We start from the raw sequence: 19,765 nt of genomic DNA, 5'->3' as shown, positions 1-19,765 counted from the left end.
TGTGTGTGACATTTTAAGGAAGATTAATGTGACAAGAATATCGAAACTATTAAAGAATTCATTATTTGTTGAACAAAGTGGTGAACTACGTGTGGACTGTATTTTGCATCAGCATTGATAACACAGATGCCATCATTCTAAAGCAATAAACATTTATTACGAAAATGATGGCAAGTCTTTTAACTACAGGAAAATGTATTGGACTAGAGAAAAATACATGAAGATGCAAAGTGTATGTCCATGGAGGAAATAATATTTTTTTTTTAAAAAGAAAAGGGGGGAGGGGTGAGGAGCACGTCTCACCTTGTGAGGACCCAACTGGGCAATAAAAATTTGGACAAAAGCTCAAAAAAGACTAGTGTAACAAGGCCTCTGAATGACATGGGATTAATTTCTTTACCATCATTAACACTTCCCATTTTATTTTCATGATTCATTGTTTTAATTTATTTATATCAGAAATGCAGAAAGTTAGATAATATCAATTGTGTAAAAAAGGAGATAACATTTGACAGGGATGTCCTTCACAAAGGGCAGATGAGAGCAGTGGGTATAGGGATGCATGGAAACAGCTCTGACTGGCAGCAATCATATTATTTATATGTATTTGTAGTGATACCAACCCAAAATAAGTTCCTGACATTTATTCATAACATTTAGAAACTTTGCATTACACTGCGCTATACATTTCCAAATCACTGTGCAGTGATACTGATTCTTAAATACTGATTCTTGCCAGCTCTGTCAGGTAAGCGGGTAACTACTCCTTTGATGAGGTTTAGATGGATGAGCAAATGCTCCGCAGTACAACCATTTTCCCAGTGAATCTCAGGCCGGAGCCACATTTGGAAAAGGAGTTTGGCTTTGCAGTGGATTAGTAAAGGGACACGGGCTCTGTAGTCTCCTGTGTAAACCTGGGGAAGGGAGGGTAAGTCAGTGTAAATCCATCCCCTTTTCTCTCCATCTGAGAGTGCCTGCGCTCAGCTCTGCCTCCCAGCCACCCTCCCACGCCTCCTGCGAGGTGCAGCAGCTCTACATAAACACAGCCCAGCTGCTAGCGCCGGGGACTCGCCTCTAGTCTCCGCCTGACCCAGGAGGCTCGCCCAGCGGACAGAGCGGGGGGGGGAATACGCGGTTCCTCTTGCAGCCGGAGAGAGGAGGCGAGGCTGCAGCTCAGCCAGCGCCCGCGGCGAGGGAAGGGGCTGGAGGAGACGCGGCTGCCCGCGCCCGCAGCGAGAGCGGCGGCGGGAAGCTCTGCCGGCCCGGGGCAGAGGACGGCGAGAGGGGCCGAGCGGCGGCTCTTCCCACGGCCGGCGGGAGGAGAGGCGGCTGCGCCCCGCCACCCGCCGCGGTAAGGGCTCGCTCCGGCATGGCCCTGGCGGACAGCGCCCGGGGGCTGCCGAACGGGGGCGGCGTGTCCCCGGCGGCGGGGCCGGGCTCGGGCTCGGGCTCAGGCTCAGGCTCGGGCGGCGCGGGCTCGTCCGCCTTCCCGGAGATCGTGGAGCTGAACGTGGGCGGGCAGGTGTATGTGACGCGGCGCGGCACGGTGGTGTCGGTGCGGGACTCGCTGCTCTGGCGCATGTTCTCGCAGCAGCAGCCGGCCGAGCTGCCCCGGGACAGCAAAGGCCGCTTCTTCCTGGACCGCGACGGCTTCCTCTTCCGCTACATCCTGGACTACCTGCGGGACCTGCAGCTGGTGCTGCCCGACCACTTCCCCGAGCGCAGCCGCCTGCAGCGGGAGGCCGAGTACTTCCAGCTGCCCGAGCTGGCGCGCCGCCTGGCGCAGGGCCGGGGCGCCCGGCCGGCCGCCCTGCTGGCCCGCGACGGCTCCCTCTGCGCCGACGAGCCCCCGCCCTTGCTGGGCTACCTGGAGGCGGAGCCGCCCGAGGCTGGGGCCGCCGCCTCGGCCCCGTCGCCCACCTCCAGCCGCAGCCCGTGCGGGGGCCCGCTGCTCACCCCCTCGCAGTCGCTGGACGGCGGGGCGGGGCGGCGCTCGGGCTACATCACCATCGGCTACCGCGGCTCCTACACCATCGGGCGGGAGGCGCAGGCCGACGCCAAGTTCCGGCGGGTGGCGCGCATCACCGTCTGCGGCAAGACGGCGCTGGCCAAGGAGGTCTTCGGGGAGACGCTGAACGAGAGCCGCGACCCCGACCGCCCCCCCGAGCGCTACACCGCCCGCTACTACCTCAAGTTCAACTTCCTGGAGCAGGCCTTCGACCGCCTCTCCGAGGCCGGCTTCCGCATGGCCGCCTGCTCCTCCACCGGCACCTGCGCCTTCGCGCCCGAGCAGGGCGGCCCCGCCGACGACAAGATCTGGACCAGCTACACGGAGTACGTCTTCTGCCGGGACTGAACCCGCCCCGACCCCCTCACACGCAGCGCCGTCCATCAGTCTGTGCCCCGACCTCTCCCCCCCCCCAGCTGTGTGTCGGCTCCTCTTCACACTCCTTCCCCCCCACCCCATGTTGGAAACTCTGCCTGTTCCCTCGCCATCCCTCAGAGGCAGGGGATGCTCCCTCTCCCTTGTTCTCCTTTTCCCACGAAATAGGTACCCCCTCTCAGCCTGTCCCGCTGAGGATGGGAGGATAGACAGCTGTTTCCTCCCATCCCCATGCTTTAACTTCTCCTTTCCCCGGATTTACAACGGCCCATCTAAATACGATATGGTGAGTGGGACAGCTATCTGTTATGGGTTACCACTCTTGCTCATCTTTTTTTTTTTCCCCCCTCCAGGAAGAGTGTGGTTATGGTGTTTGGGGGGGTGGAGGGGGAGAGGGGAACAGACCAACACTCCAGGACCATCCCTCCTTATCCTACTCCATCTCCCCTATCCTTTCCCCAAACCCTGACCTTTGAAGCTCTAGAACTGGATCAAGCCTGTGTGGCTGGTGAAGAAGGCCTATGGCCAAGGACAAGTATTCTGGATTACCAACCACTTAAACTGTTAGATCAGTTTGGAAGAACAGTGTCTATCCTCACTAGCTATAAAGCAACAATTTCTTGAAAACTTACAGTGCTTGTGAATCATAACTTTCATAGGTGGTGTAAAATCCTTGGTGTTGACATGAAGTTACCATACAGGAACTACATACAAATCCATTGCATGTTCCTTAAACTCCTTTAAAGTGGATTGGTGTGACATAAACCAGGCTGGTCAGAATGGAGGTAGAGTGCCAGTTTCCTATGACAGTGAGATTTTTAGGTATTGAAGTGATACACATTTACAAATACAAGTAAAAACAAGTGAATCCTGCTTGCTACTTTGTATTGTCACTTTAGGACTATATAATTGTTGAATTTGACTGAAATGCTTCCTCAGATGGCTTTCTTTACAAAATAAATACTGATTTTTAGGTTTTGTTTTTTTTTGTAGCAGTATTATCAGAGAAATCATACTGCTAAGTAATACTTCCAAGCATGGTAAGCACTTTGTGGAAAAGGTACAGAACTAAACTCAGCCCCAACAAAAACAGCAGCAACAATCACTTCCTTCAGTGGGAATTACCCTACTTACAGTAGTGCTGAACTTGGTCTATATAACCTAACAAGTTTAAAACTGCTGCTCTTCCAGAAAAAGCAGCCACAGCTTTCTGTGGAAGAACAACATACTATATAAGCACAAGTTTTTGTAATGAATGAAGGTTTAGCATCTCTTTCTAATAAGCAGCTAAGGATCTGAGTACAAAAGCACTTTACACTTCTTGAATTTTAAAAAGAGTTATCTATTCAAGCTTCAACAACAAAAATTACAGCTTTTTACCCATCCTTAAACATTCAAGGACTTGAGTGGTACATATTAAAGTTTGACGTGACAAAGGTAAAAACTGTAGTTTAATTTGATTGTCCTGACTCTTGTATTTAGAGATATTACTAGCACTTATAATCTAACCAAAGAGTTTCACATTGGGTTTTCATTTTTAAACCTCATTTCCTTTTAACAAAGTTATAGCTTCAGATAATATTAAATATTTTTATTTGAGCAAAGTTAATCAATATGAGTTTCAATACTTTCTTTTCACCGCCTAGTCTTTAACTAAAGGCGTGCATGACTTTTGCGTAACTCTGAAAATAATTTGCAGTCTTACCTTTTTATATATTAAGGTAGAGTTTACCCAGGTGATTAAGATGAAAATATACATGAGAGCACCAGGTATTGTCCAGTTGTAGATAATTGTAAAATGAAATATTTTTAAAAGTAAAATATACATTTCAAATTAGATGAGCAATAATAAGATAGTAGTGGGAGGCCAGTGCACCAGAAAACAGAATGAAAGCTGGTTGTCCTATGCCTTATTCTAAGACAGTTTCTTTGTGCATATCTCATCTATACCACAAGTGAAAGGATATTGATCACAACTACTAAGTATTTACGATGTCATTCTTAAGTCAATGACTATCCTTTTCTAGTTTCTGTTAAGTAACTTTCTCTAAAGTTTGTTTTTTAAAATTTTGTATAAAATGGGTTTTCAGTAAGTGTTTAAATTAGCTCCAGCTAGTTTATTTTTAAGAATCTTGTACTATAGCTTAATAAATTCATCATAGGAGATATGAATGGGAAACTGTTATATTGAATTTGTGATTTAATGTGTATATATACACTATATAAACATTTTACACGAATCATTTAGTTTTTTATTCATTTTAGTGCTACAAAATTTCATAAAGTATATCTAACCTGAACACTTGCATATTACTCTGTATATAAGATAGTAATGTTTTGATCCATTTCTTATACCTGTTTCTATGGAAAAAAATGAAGTATGAATATCAACAATTGTAGAATTAAATTTGTCTACACTTATTTGCTTGAATGTGAATGATAACTAACCTTCCTATTGGCTCAATGCCACCCTAAAATGAAGGTACCTGTATTTTTATCAGTAAATATCTGTTTATTTGCTAGCAGATGACCCAAAAACTCATGATTATTTTAAAAAAAGAATGAGTGTAATAAAATTAACACAAACTAGTTGTTTTCCCAATCTTTGTGTCTTTGATTTTAAAAACTAAGCAGTGACTGAAAGTGAGATATGGAGCCTTTCACTTATAGGTCACTGGTTCTGATCTACACTCAGGTTGGTAGTGACCTAAAGTAATTAGCTGTTTGATAGCTACCATGGTTATTGGCAGTTTATGTAAAAATGAGTTAGTAGTTGCAGACAAATTCCTAGTGAGCAATCTTCCACTGGACAAGTTACTGACTCTTGCTGCCTCTCTGAGAGCCTAAGGAATGAGTAGATGTGGTAGCTCGCCTAACCTGTTGTCTTTAGAGGTGGTCCCTCTCCAGGTTAATGTGGAAGCATGCTAGTGGAGCACTGTATACATTTCTGGAATTTCTGTTGATCATGCTTTGCCTGTTTTGTGAATAAATACAAGTCTGCTACTATTAATAAGCACTAACTTAAAAAAACCCAGTTTCTTTTAATTAGAAGTTAAGGCACAGTTACTTTTATCAGTAGTGTGTGATAGATGGTATCTTTACAATAAATGTTTGTTTGATAGGATGTTTATATTTTTATACATGTAGATAATGAGCCGTATATTCATCCTTGTTTTCACATTTGTATAATGTTGGAAACAGACATCCTCCTAGGAGGATGTTACAGACCAAATTAAATTCTTGTTCTTTTGATACTAACTTAGTCATGTTATTTATACTGTTCTTTTATTCCCGTGACAGGCAATTTGCATGATGTCATTAGCTTTGCTTTATATTTTACAGCACAGTGTTCACATCTTCAGCAAAACTTCCTAACTAGTCAATAAAACTGAAACATGGAGCAAGGGATGGCATGTGTATAGTGCTGTTTCTCTGAGGACGATGTAGATAAAGATTAGTAATGCACACTCTCTCTCTTTAAGATACACAAAAAACTATTGTGGTGCCAACTTGCTGATCCCTCAGTCTTGGAGAAAACATTATTCTTCAATAGCTTAATTTGGATAATACGGTATAACTGGCCAGTTGAGATGTTAACATTTTTATGAATTCAGGCAATATTAATGTCATTAGTAACTAATATAACACTGCCCTGTAAAGAGAAAAGGTGATGAGAGCATCTCATCACAAATTTTGTTTGGATTCATTAGAAAAATGCAATAAAAGTTTTGCTGCACCAATGGAGGAGTGATTTTATTATTACATCCTATATTAGTAGTAGCTAGCTCTGTAATGAATATTTTAACTTAATGGGAGTGAATTTTGTCCGATTCATGGAAGATTAGTTATTAATTGCTAGTAAAAATCCAATTTTTCCATTACTGAGGAAATCTTGTAGAAAAATATACAATCTTGATTTTAAAATTGCCAGTGAAGAAGAATCCACTACGAACCTTGTTAAGTTGTTCCAGAGATTAATTATCCTTATTTCTAGTCTGAATTTGTCTAGCTTCAACTTTCAGCCTTTAGATCTTGTTGTGCCTTTGGGGGCTAGGCTTATCAAAGTTTGTTCCCCATATAAGTATTTATAGCCTGTGATCAATTCATCCCGTAAGTTTTTTTTGTTAAGCTAAATAGATAAACTCAAGGAGCCGAATCTCTAAACCACGTTTTCCAATCCTTTAATCATTCTTGTGGCTCTTTTCTGAGCCCTCTCCAATTCATCAACATGCGTCTAGTATTATGACACCCCCCCCATGCCACTGCAAAATCTTTATTTTAGAGACACTGCTTCCTGGGATAGAGTCCCTCATCCTGTAAGAAAGACTTACATTCTTTGATCCTGGATGTATAATTTTACATTTAGTTGTATTCAAACACATTGTTTTCTTGCACTCAGTTTACCAAACAATCCAGATCGCTTTGTATCATTGACTTGTATACATTATTTACCAATCTTCCTATTTATGTGTCATCGGCAAACTTTATCAGTGATGCTTTTGTGTTTTCTTCCATGTCATTGATAAAAATGTTAAATAGCATAGGGCCAAGAACTGATCTCTTCAAGACCCTACTAGAAATATACCTGCCCATGTTTATGATTACATTTTGAGACCCATCAGTGATGCAGTTTTCAATAATTTAGTATGTGCCATGTTAATTCTATATTGTTCTAGTTTTGGAAACACATAATATTTTGATTAAAAAGTCAGATACTTTACAGAAACCTATTACATCAACACTATTGCCTTTGTCAACCAAATTTACAATCTCATCAGAAAGAGAGTTAGTTTGACAGGATCTATTTGCTATAAATCCATCTTTTGGTGTGGAGTCACATGATTCTCCTGCTCTCAGACAGGGTGCTGGGTTGCAGGTCAAGGTCAGAGCAGGGACAAGTCTGAGGCTGGGAGTAGCAGAGGAGTTTGTAGTCAGGGTCCAGCCAGGATTGATATCAAAGGTCAGAGTGCAAGTCGGACTTCAAGATCTTACTCAGGAGGCAAAGTCTAGATCAAGCGAAGGTCAAAGGCAGGAATTCAGGAGCAAGGAGCTGGAATGGAAACTCCTGGAATGGTCATGGCAGCTACAAGAAATCTAGACTGTTGCCTGGACAATTCCTGGGATCCTCTTGGGTTTATGTAGGCTGGGGGACTAATCAGGAGCTACAAAGCTGCTGTCTATCAAACCCTTGGGGTGGAACTTCCCAGGGACTGTGTCCACAGAGGGTCATGGGAAGTGGAGCACGAGCTGCTTACAGCTACTGCTGGGGGCTGGCCTTACAACCAGAATAACTCAGCTGAAGCCTTTGGAGTTATACTGGTGTAACTAGGGGCAGAATACTTTTTAAAATGTCATGCTGATTAGTAGCTCTTCTTCAAAAATAAAATTGTACATGGATTCTGACCCTACAAAATAAACAATGCTTTGTGCTTATGAACAATCTCATGTCTGTAATGCTTTATACTTTGACCAGACAAGCATAGATAGGGGCATGTATAAAAGTCCCCTATCAGAACCACAATCATTACAATATTTTTAAAGCACCCTTAACCTTGTCACTTTAACAACTAGCCCACTCTTCCTCATATAGTGATTTAAAGCACAGGAGCAGGAGACAGGATGTGGGCTCTCCTCCCGGCTGTCACGTGGCAAGCTATGTCACATTTTTTACCCAACTGTGAAATAGAGAAGTTCCTCAAGGGTCTGGAGGGTAAAGAGATCCTCAATGGGAATTATATTGCCATTTTAGAGTGACTTTTGTTTTGCATTTTATTGGCCTGCTTTTTTTCTTTCCAATCATTTATCTTCCTTCTTATCAGTGCTTTTTTACCCTTTCCAATCCTCTCTCATAACTGCTGGTGAATGTTTTTCATTAATTTCCCCATTACTTCTATCAGGTGTGATATTGGTCTCACTGCTTTCCTGACAACACCTTCCTTGTTCCACCCCTGACTTCCTTCTTTCTCTATTGTACATTGTTACACTGGCAGACCAGGTACAAGCTCATGCCAAGGTCCCAGGTCTCACAGAACACTATATGCATAGCTGGAAACTATGCATACCCTGTGGGCTGGTATAGCTAAAATATATATTAGTGTTTGTTTAGACTTTATGGAATACTTGTAGGATGCTGCATGTATTAATCCAGTTTATAATATCTGTATCACATGCTATAAGGTAATACATAAGCGCTCTATAACTGACTGTGAAGTGTTTGTTCTAAAATTCTGTAACTCACCGAACAAACCTAATGCAAACTGCATGATTCCTACAGATGATTCTTTCCTGCCCATCAGGAAGGACTATTGAATCCAAATGGGACTTTGTGGAACATAGGCTTTGTTGATTGCTCCTCCACACACCCATGAAGAGGTTATATGCAGAAGCCCTCGTCCCATCAGCTTGGACTCTAGGAAGGGTGGGGGTGGGGGCAGAGGAGAGAAGGGGAATCCCTGACTAGAAGGAATTGAAGTATTTTTATGCTGTTTGGACTCTAAGGGGCAAAGATTCCTAAACATCATAAGCAAGAGATCCCCAAGCTGCTTGGCTTGGGTTAGCCTCAAAGGATATAAAAGCTTGCTTATTATAGATGCTTTTGTTATCTTTTGAATTTAAGATTGCATCTCATTTGCATGTGTATGCTTACCTGCTTTAGCCCTGTAAGTAACTCTCATTTCTTTTTCTAGTTAATAAACCTTTACTTAGGGCTTGTCTATGCCTACCACTTTCTTTGGTATAACTTATGTCGCTCAGGGAGTGTAAAGAATCTACACCCCTGAGTGACATAAGTTACACCAACCTAAGCACCGGTGTAGACTTTACTTAGATTCCACCAACCAAGTAAACTCCTTAGGCACTGGGCAACCTTCACTTGGAGTCATAGACAGTTCCCTTGGGCATTCCAATCTCTCTTGCCACCCAGGGAAGCTTGACTCTGTTACAGATGGTCACTTTACATCAAAGACCACAAAATATTCAGGTTACTCCCAATCCCAAAGGACCAGACCAGTCACTTAACCCCGGGCAGGTCTACACGGCCAGAAAAATTCAGCGGCAGTTGATGGGAGTTACACAAGCTACACAGAGTAGCTTGCGTAACTCCCGTCAACTTTGTAACTTCCATTTAGTGCACTGTCTCCACTGCACTGTGCTGATGGAAAATGCGTTCCCAATGGCACAGCGCTATGCTTTTTGGGGAGGTGGTTGTATTAGATCGACTTCCAGATTGATTGAGCATGTCTTCACTACTGCTCAATTAAACCGGAAAAATCAATCTAACGGCGGTTTGCTGCCGTCAGTGTGTACATAGCCCCCAAATCAGTTTGCACCCTAGATCTCACACCAAAGACAACACTTGTAGTCAATCCTGAAACAAACTAAGGGCTAGTCTACACTAGAAGTGCTATGGTGACGCAGCTCCACTACTGTAGCGTGTCTGGTGAAGACACCCTAAGCCAATGGGAGAGAGCTCTCCTGTTGACTTAATTATTCCACCTCTGCAAGAGATGGTAGCTTCTCCTGCCGACATGGCAGTTTTGCTATGAATTTGAATTTTGCAGGCAGTGTAGACCTGCCCGGGGTAAGTGACTGGTCCTTTGGGACTGGGAGTAACCTGAATATTTTGTGATCTTTGGTGTGATCATCTGTAACAGAGTCAAACTTCCCTGGGTGGCAAGAGAGATTGGAACGCTCAAGGGAACTGTCTATGACTCCATGTGAAGGCTGCCCAGTGTCTAAGGAGTTTACCTGGTTGGTGAAATCTAAATATAGAACTCACAACCAGTTTGGGGTTTGTATTCTGCTTCTTAATAGTCTGTCCTGAGGTTGGTACTCTCACTCATGAGCCACTCCAGGCAGCGTGACATACATAGACCCTATGATCAAAGCATACAGGTCCCTCTAAATACATCAAATGTAACATGTAAATGAGATTTTAGAAATGAATTTTAGTGTAGTCATAGAACACATGAATTGCCATATTGCATGTGACCATAGCTCTCTCTCTCTTATCCAGAATCCTCTCTCCAACTGTGGCCAGTATTATATGCTTCTAAGGAAACTGCAAGAAAGCACAGACATGTTCTTCATCATGTATTCCACTCTGAATATCTGCAGTTATCATCAGGCCCTCCACAAAACAATTACAATCACATAATTCAATCAGCATCCTTGGACAAACCTTTTGGTAACACTACTTCTTCTCCCCCATTTTTCCTGGAGAAATAAGGATGAACTGTCTTGTCTGCTATGTGATGTTGCCATCTGGAGACAACATGTTCCAATACTTAATCCAAAACAGTATTTATTTTCTATGGCTATTTATAATGTAATGAAACAATTTTAGAAGGAAAACGCTTCCTCAAAAGCCTTGCTTCGTCTCAGTACAGATCCTCTTTATTATTTTTGTAACAATGCTGACTAATGTAGATATATTTGGAATGAGTTTTCCATAAAGGTTAGCATTGCCACAAATAAATATTTTTGGGTACAGACACATTTTCAAAAGCTTGTCTTTTTAAGGGTTGCATCTGAATCTTTTCTAAGGCCCAAACAAACAACTTATTTCTGGAAGAAAGCACACTTAACTTAAACCTTATTTTTGAGTTCTTTCAGAACCTCTGAGATTTTACATCCCTCCTCTGTATCTTTCCCAGTTATCAGTGTCACCCAAATAAGAGTCGACACCATTGAACTCTCAAAGACACTTGGGTTGAAATCTTGTTCCTTTTGAAAAAAGTGATAAAACTTTCAGTGACTTCAAGGAGGCCAGAATTTGACTTTTGAATATCACTGCTACTTCTTCGGCTATCTTCCCATAACTGAACAACTATTGTGTATTTTAAGAGGTAGTCCTTTTTAAAAAACTGACTCTTGGATCTGCTTTAGTTTTGTATGCTTAGTAAATTAATCTTATGGTTTTGTAACTAACTGCATACTGAGCCATCTAAAACCTGCAGTCCACAGTAACTTTGTAGGACCAAACAAAGTCTAATACACACGCACAGCAAATGCAGCTTATTCACTGAACTCCACAGGTGGAAATTATTCTCTTCCGTTGTATTTCTCATACCACGTTTCTATGGGGCCCAGCAAATTGTAAGGTAAAGGATAAGCCTTTAGAAATTACATTTTCATCCATGTGCAGCTTTGCCATTATCCCACTTACTAACTACATGTCACTATTAAATTTATATTTAGCTTTTAATCCCCCTTCAGGAATCACAGTATTTCAATGTGAGCTCATTCAGCCAATTTTCTCCACTCAAAGGTAAATGTCATGATGAGATGTTATCTTTGTAATATTCAGTGACTTGCAGGCATTCTAATATTTGTCTTTCTTACTAAGTATAGTTTTTCAAAGCTACATCAATTTCTCTTGGTTTTAGATTAATCAACATTTTTTTAATATATTTTTGGTGTCCCCATTTCTATTTCCATTCTAATTTTCACATCATTTCTATAATAACCCAATAAGGAGCATTTGAGTCCTGTTTGCACATTGCATATAATTCTATTAAATTAGTAGTATAGCTCACAAGCTACCTTGTCACAAAAGACACATTGTTCTAAAATGAGCTCCTCAAAATGTTGGGCTAGTGAGGGGGTTCATGATTGTAGGCATTAGAGATTTCCTTTTCTGAATATGCACCAGGCCCTGACAGTCTGTCCCCATTTCCAACAGGTCCCAGAGTTCTGTTCTGCAGCTTGTTAAAGAAATCCTGCTCTGACCATTGCACTATCTGTGAGCAACAGAAACATGGATCCATCTAGTTTGCTGATGTTATCTGGGTTGTGGAGAACCCCGTTATCTTAGGTTCTGTCTATTTACTTATTTTTTGGGGTTTTTTTTTTTTTGCACATGGCATGCTGCTAGAGGTGCCGTCCCATATTGTCCAGTAAGGTTGAGATTTTCAAAGCTGCCATGGGGATTTGGACATGCACTTTTAGTGGGACTTGGGCATCCAGATCAAATCCTTTTGTTGACTTTGAAAATATCAGTCTAAACTTTTTCCTGAATAAAACATCCTTCTTAAAACCTTAGACTCCGTTTCACCTGGCTCCTTTAGAGCAGTGTTTCCCAACCTGTGTGCTGCGGCACACTCGTGTGCCGTCAGGCCTGAGCAGGTGTGCCATGGAATTTTTTGAAAAACTACTTGAATAGCTCTGAATTGGCTCATGAATATTCATGAGTTCATTTGGAGACTATATGGTGGTGGGCCTCAAAATAATTAAAGGTATCAAGGTGTGCCACAGCAGAGAAAAGTTTGGAAACCACTGCTTTAGAGAATGTTTTTAGTCTCTGCAAATGTCATCTTCCTCCCCACCGGTATCAGAAAAACTCTTTTTTTTTTTTCCACAATCTTCAATAGCATTTGCAGAAAACAGTTCATTTTTCTGAACATCTGTTCCAGTTTCTTGACCTCCTATTTTCAAAGCAGATATTTTGTTATTTTTAAATAAGGACATCTCTTTGCTGTTGCTTCCCTTTCTCTGAACTTTTAGGTACATCCATGATGCTAGTGCTAGAACATCCATGTTCTTTGTTTTCCTTATTTAGAGAGCAATTGTATGAACAACTCTTCTTTTCCCCCCCTCAGTCTAAAAAATGCAAAAGTAAGATCTCCATGAAAGAGAATAATGTGTCTGTTCTGTAAGATGCTGCATCTGAACTAAACAGAAAATAGCAGCTGTGTCTAGCAAAGAGACCACTAGAAATTTAAGGGTGCTGTACAAGGAAAACACAATCTTTACACCACTGGTTCCAGTGGAACTTTCAAGAACCGTGTCCCTTTCATGCTGTTGCTTTGGAAAAGTTATTTGCAAAAAAAAACAGGCACAGGAGTCATGAGAGAAGGACTCCAAAAGGAGGAGGGAGAGGAGTGGAATAGTGGAAACATTCCACTGCCTCAGTAACAAACAGGAGGCTTGGGTGAGTGGTTGAAGAGGAGACACCCTTCCTACCAGCCTGGAGGAAGCAAAGACAAAAGTCTTTCTTTCCTGTGGTCAGTGAGAAGCAGAACTTCAAATTTATCAGACACTTGCCAGAGGATGATGGTAAAAGATGAAACCCATGAGTAATGTCCAGAGACAATAGTTTGTTGGAAATCCCAGCTTCCCCCTGTTTACCAGCAACTGGTGGTTGTTCTTGAACCTCACTAGCATGGAACTCCTTTCATATCTAACTCTGGCAATGTGATAAGCTTTTCAGGCTCTGAGGTAAAGGTGAGTATGTGGCTGTATCTGAGAGGTAGGGTCTCTGGTGCATATTGGAAGGGTTATTAGAAAAGGTTTTCAATCACTCTACATAGCATGGAGATTCTGCCTCAGTGGAATAATAGATGGCAGAAGGGTAGTATTAGTGGACCAGGTAAAGAATAATAAATGCTTTAGTTAAAATAGGAATTAATTCAGGGAATTTCTATGGTCAGTATTACGCAGGAGGTCAGTGTAGATGATCACAGTAGTCCTTTCTGACCTTAGAATCTATTAATAAGATGTGATGTATCATGATGTCTTTACAATCTTGTGGTATGGTTGAGGACAAGAGGCAAGTGTGCCTCTACGGTCTATATGTTGAAGATGGGCTGGAATGGGAGGGCAGAGTTAAGGTTATTTATGGTATTGCAATGTGATTTGCACTTCTTTGGGAGTGAAATTAAAGTAAATATATATGGTGTCTTCCTTTAATGATTTGTTTCCATATTTTTAACTCCTCAGGATTTTTAAGCCTAGTGTCCATCGGTATATATTTGTTTCACCTTAATGTTAATTAACAAGTTTAATGTAAAGGTAACAAAGTTCTGTTGTTTTTTTTTAATTTGCTTGCTAGTTTCCCAAGTCTGTTTCATCAGCACATTTTGGCCGTTAATGACAGCTGGTCTGCTAGTTGTGGTCTCTTACATATATTAACAGCTGAAGGCCAAGCACTGACTGGGATGTCTTAGAATGCAATCTCTGAGGTAGACAAAATGTCTATTACAAGAAATGACAGTGACAAATAGTCTCTCATATTTTAAATAGTTTCCTTACACTTAATGCCTGTTGCCTGATCCAACAGCTTAGTGCTTAAACAGGTGCCTGGGGTTTGAAGTTCTGCCAAAATCTTCCTGAAATTCAAATTATAACGTGCATGGTGGGTGACAAGACATTTTAGGTACACATTATATTATAAGGAGCTTATAAAAGAGCAAATTCTATTTGTCCCTTTACAGTCAGTATCAAGTGTGAAAACAAGTTCATGTTTATGCAGGTACTAATGTTAGAGGCATCATTACAACAACAGATAGGGAGAAAGGATGGTGTGGCATGTAGGATGCTATCATGGGACTCTGGAGACAGGGGTTTAATACACTGTTCTGTGACAGACTTCCTATGTGACTTTGGGCAAGTCACTTAGTCTTTCTCTCTGCCTTGGTTCCCCAGCTCTAAAATAGAGATAATAGCATTTCCCTACCTCATAAAAGTGTTGTGAGGATAAATACACTAAAGGTTGTAATGTTATTCAAATACTATAGGGATGGAGGCCATATAAGTAATGAAGATAGATACTATAAAGCTTAGGTTCTCTTCATTTAGAGATCCTGAGACACTCCACAAGGATCAGTGAAAGTTATACATGGATCATTCAAGCACATTGCCAAGCATAAGGGAAGATATAATGAGATTGGCATGGAATTACTTTTGTAAAAGACTTTGAGATTTACAGATGAAAAGTGCTGTATAAGAGCTAGGTATTATTATCATCATCAACACAGAGCTCAAAACTTGGAGCTAAACTTCTCATTTGAACAAGAATAATGTACCCAGGAGTCGTTTGAAGTGTACTGCAAATAAACACTTGACTTAAGAAACATGGTGAGAGTCCTGCTTTTCTATTGAACAAATCTGTTCAAAGACTACTGCAGGAACTGTACATTTGCAAATAAAAATTCAGCGGGATGAACTGTTTGCTGCCCACTCAGTTTTCTCATAGAAATAGCTCCCTTCTTACTGCCTGACCCTGACAGTGCTAACAACTGGAAGTGCCCATTGTGTTACAGTAGCAGATTAGTACCTTTAAAAAGTTGGTGCTTGGATTTTTTTAAAAAAAAAGGTAGAGTGTTTTGAGGCTGTACCAAAAAGGCAATACTGCTCTGCTGGCATTATCCACCTTCTCAACAACCCACTTAGAAATGTCAGGTAAAATGTTTGACAAGCTACTCCTCTTTCTCATCCATAATTATATTGGATATTTTTTTTAAATCAGTATATTGTTCTATTTTGCCTCTTGGCACAGTTCCTTTCCTTTGCATCTTGCACATACATGGTGCAGATATCAAACTGATGAGACTATGGCTTTTGTCAGTCTCTCTCTCTCTCTCCCATATATATATACCTGCAATGTCATCCTATACCTAATCTTGTGAAAAGAAATTAAACTACCAGAAGTTCATGTGTGTTTTATGTATATGGAACTGCTAGCTTCTAAACTGATAAAGCAATTAAACTAAAACTACCAGAATTGTATCTAATGGAAAGGAGCTGAAAGTTAAATGATTGGTTCAGAGAGCCACTACCCATAAAGGAAGGTGAAGAGCTGATGACCAGCCCTTCAGCTGGTGTTAATTGGTAGCTCCATTGTACCCATAATAGGATTGTGCCTAGGGGCTTTTTTATAACTTTGCCTTAACATTCACTTTTGCACATGGAACTTGTGCATGGCCTCCTAGGTTACTGCTTTGAAATGACTCCAGGACTCAGAGTGCTGTTGGCAAGTGAATGGCTTTGCAGTAATTCTCAGATAACTTAAGCAATAGGTTCCCATATTGAATAATTAGTTGTCTAACTTACTAAGAAGTTCTGATATTAAACTAGTTCTGATGTAGTTGTTAACACAACTAAACTTTCTTACAGAGGGATTCCACATTGCTGGTGTCATGAATGATGACTCTCTGCAGGAGGAGGGCCACCCCTACCATTCGTAGGCTCAGACATATTCATTAAAATGTAAAGTTAATCTTCAAATATAATACACAGTTCTTATACATGATGAGAAATGATTTTCATACTCCACTTTCAGGCTTCTGTGCTAAGTTTAATGAGAGTAATTTTCCTTTAAGATAATGGAATAGGCCATTACCAGAAATACCAGCTATGGAATAAGGACTTTAAAGAAGCCTTGGTGATGTTAAAGTCTGGTTTATTCTCATCTCATATATACACTATTGTCACTGGTTGTACTTTCTTCTATTTGGAAAACTTATTAACTAGATTAAACATGTTAAGATGCAGCATATTTTTGTGAGTGGGAGCCTCCAGTGAGAGTAAGCAAGCTATATAACAACTGAAAACAGCAACGTGCAATAACTCTATTGTAATAATTATACATTAGATTCTGAAATCCAGTTTTTCAGTTGGTCAAATTAAAATAAATATTTGGTTTCTGGTTAACATATATGTTTTTCCTTCAAATTAAGCTTCAAGAAGTTTCCATATGGGATACCTGCAAAGTGTTTACATTTACAGAACTCCATTACTTGTGGTAGCCTATTCTAGGAACTCAGGGCTAGATTCACAAGAGACTTAGGCACCTAACTGCCACTTTTGGTGCTAAATCTTAGAATCAGGCCCCACTGGGATTCACAAAGCCCCTGCTCAGTTGATCCTTGAATGCTGTAGGCTATAGGCTGTAAATTCTCTTGGCCTCTTAAATTTTTGCAGTAAAAGTTCCTAGGTGCTTATGTTTCTGTCTCTGAGCATGTGCGCTTCAGCCCCATGCCAGTGTCCAGAGCCCTAAGCCCTAGAATGATGCACAAGCTAGGGGAAGATAAGTGTTCTTCTGACTAATTCACCTCCACGGCCTTATCTGGTAAGCGTGCTCAGAGCTTTTCTATCAGATTGGACCCCTTTAGATAAACTTCCATAAAAAATCTAGGGAGGTGGACGGCAGCAGCTAACTTTTAGCGCAGTGGTTAGGTACTCAGCTGAGATATGGGAGACCACTAGTTCAAGTCCCCCCTCACCCTTAGGGAAAGAAGAGATTTGAAGTGGGCGCTGCCACCTTTCAAGTAGGCACCCTGTAGGAAGCCGCTGTGGCCTCCCACAGAGTCAGAGCCTGAGGAAGGACACGAGTGTTCTGATTGGACCAACTCACACCCTGCCCCGAAGTCTGCCCGGCAACAAGGGACACGGGCCGTGATAGGACCACCCAGCCAGGCCAATTGGCAGCCGTGGGGCGGAACCCCAACAGGAAGGGGAAGTACAAAAGCCTGGCCCCTGAGCTCAGTAGAGCCCAGATTGCTGCCAGAGACAGATGTGCTGCCCTGCCAGCAGAGGCCTAGGCCAGAGCCTAGCTGCTGACGAACCCCGGCCCTGCCTGGGCCCGGGGATTGGATAGGGCCCTCGAGAAGCTGGACTAGGCAACCCGGCCAGGACGACTGGGCCGAGTTACCCTGATCCCGAGCCTGGGCCCGTGCTCTGGAACTGCCAGACTGGGCCGAGACCCCAGAGCAGCCTGAGTGGTGGGCACCACCGGAGGCCGGGCTGGATTTGGAGGAACTGCTGGCCGCCGAGCCCCTCCCTGCAGCGGGGCAGGACTTGGAGGAGCTGCCCGAGGCCGAGCTGCTCCCAACATACAACGACCTTGAGGAGCTGCCCCCTGAAGAGGAGCTTCCCACCTTACCCCCGGTCGATGAGGAAGGACTGATGGCGCTACCCCCGGTGGACTATCCTCGCGGCACGGAGAAGGCAGGTACTAGGGTCAATGGGGAGGAAGTAGCTCAGGGACAGCCACGGCCTGTGGCTGAAGCTGCATTATAGTCGGTGTGTTGCGGCGGGAGCCCCACCAACATAGTGGCAGCCGCTTCTGCCACTGCTAGGGCCCTGGGCTGGGACGCAGTGGAGACGGGTGGGCCTGCGTCCCCCTCCCCTTCCCCTTCCCCCACCCCAGGAGAATTGCTCTCCTGACCCCTCCTGAGCCACCCCTCATCCTGCCTAAGAGGAGCACTTGACTCCTTGCTCCCGCCTGGACTGAGGGCCACCTCTGCTCACCCTGCCTGGGGGTTGGAGCAATAGACTCCTTGCTCGCTCGCCCCGCCTGAGGGCCCGAGCAATCCCTCTGCTCACCCTGCCTGGGGGTGGGAGCCACCGACTTTGTTCACTCGCCCCGACTGGGGGCCCAAGCGGTAGACTAAGTGCTCACCCTGCATACGGGTGAATTGCTAAGACTGCTCACTCGCCAAACGCAAGCTATTCCCCTGTCCGTAGGAAGCCTCTGTGGCCTCCCACGGAGCCAGAACACCTACACACCCCAAATACTGGGCTATGGGATATTCTAATGCTCTCTCTTGTTGATGCTGATCCATTATTCATGTGGATAAATAATTAAATAATCACTGGGCCAGAAAGCGTGCATAAGCATGAGAATGACCCATAGCCTGGAGATTGGAGCACTTGTCTAGGAGATAGAAGTTCCAGTATCCAAACCTCCTACTCCAATGACCTTTTTAAAATTATTTATCCACAGTGGAACATCGCAGAGTGCTCTAACCACTGAGTTTTGGGATATTCTGATGTAGAGTCCCCTCAGTCTCTCCTGGTGAAGCTGTTGCAATGTGGACAAATGATGAGTGGTTGGAGTAGGGGGATGGGACCCAGCGTTTCCTACCTCCCAGCTGGGTGCCATAATCACTGAACTACAGAGTTGTATTCTCTCTCTCTCTCACTCACTCACTCCCCCTTCCTTTCCTCCTCCCCATCCCCCAAATTACTTTTCCACTGTGGATAAATACTTAAACAGTCATTTGGCCAGAGAGAAAGAGGGGAAATTGAATGTGGGTCTCCTACACCCCAGGTGAGTGCTCTAACTACTAAGTTTAAAGTAAGCAGGTGGATGACACCAGCACCTCTGCCTTCTCAGGCTGTTTTGCATGGAGTGAGGCAGGTGCCTAACTCATAGGGTGACCAGAGAGCAAGTATGAAATATCAGGATGGGGTTGTGGAGGAGGGGGAGTATTAGATGCCTATATATGAAAAAGTCCTGAGTATCAGGACTGTCTCTATAAAAGCCGGACATCTGGTCACCCTACTAACTCATTCCTTCAAAAAGTGGCTTTGGTGCCTAAGCTGCCTGACTCTAGGCAGTGGGTTCCCATTCCTGGATCGCTAAGGAGAGAGGGGCATCTCCCTGCAGTCTGAACTTATGCATCTATCATTGTGAGAGAGGCTGAGCTTAGCACACACCCTTCTTGTTGGCATTGACCATTGGCTAACTTAGGCAGGGAGCCATTTAGTGTGCTGGTTTTTGTGGATTGTATCTAAAGCATCTATCTATCCCTATTCATTGTATAGGGAGTCTAAGCACCAAACTCGGCTTTTTGGATCTCAGTGTTGTTCCTGTGATTT

At 43.1% G+C, this 19,765-nt stretch overlaps 1 protein-coding gene across 1 annotated transcript; it reads left to right on the top strand.

Annotated features, from left to right (window-relative positions):
• The first annotated feature begins 1,085 nt into the window (after positions 1-1,085).
• Positions 1,086-10,859, top strand: KCTD12 (potassium channel tetramerization domain containing 12). The gene is made up of 2 exons (XM_067563255.1): positions 1,086-2,669; positions 10,398-10,859. Exon 1 carries the CDS (start codon positions 1,370-1,372, stop codon positions 2,354-2,356), a length of 987 nt encoding a protein of 328 aa, XP_067419356.1. The 5' UTR covers positions 1,086-1,369; the 3' UTR covers positions 2,357-2,669; positions 10,398-10,859.
• Positions 10,860-19,765: the final 8,906 nt, after the last annotated feature.

Source organism: Emydura macquarii, unplaced genomic scaffold, assembly GCF_026122565.2.
Source record: "Emydura macquarii macquarii isolate MOO-44397 ecotype Brisbane River unplaced genomic scaffold, CSIRO-AGI_Emac_v2 contig_2473, whole genome shotgun sequence".
Taxonomy (NCBI): domain Eukaryota; kingdom Metazoa; phylum Chordata; order Testudines; family Chelidae; genus Emydura; species Emydura macquarii.
Note: the sequence above shows the minus strand (reverse complement) of the source record. Positions and strands in the feature narration are given on the sequence as shown.

Coding starts and splice junctions, on each gene's coding strand:
- KCTD12 (XM_067563255.1), top strand. CDS start 1,370: ATGGCCCTGGCGGACAGCGCCCGGGGGCTGCCGAACGGGGGCGGCGTG.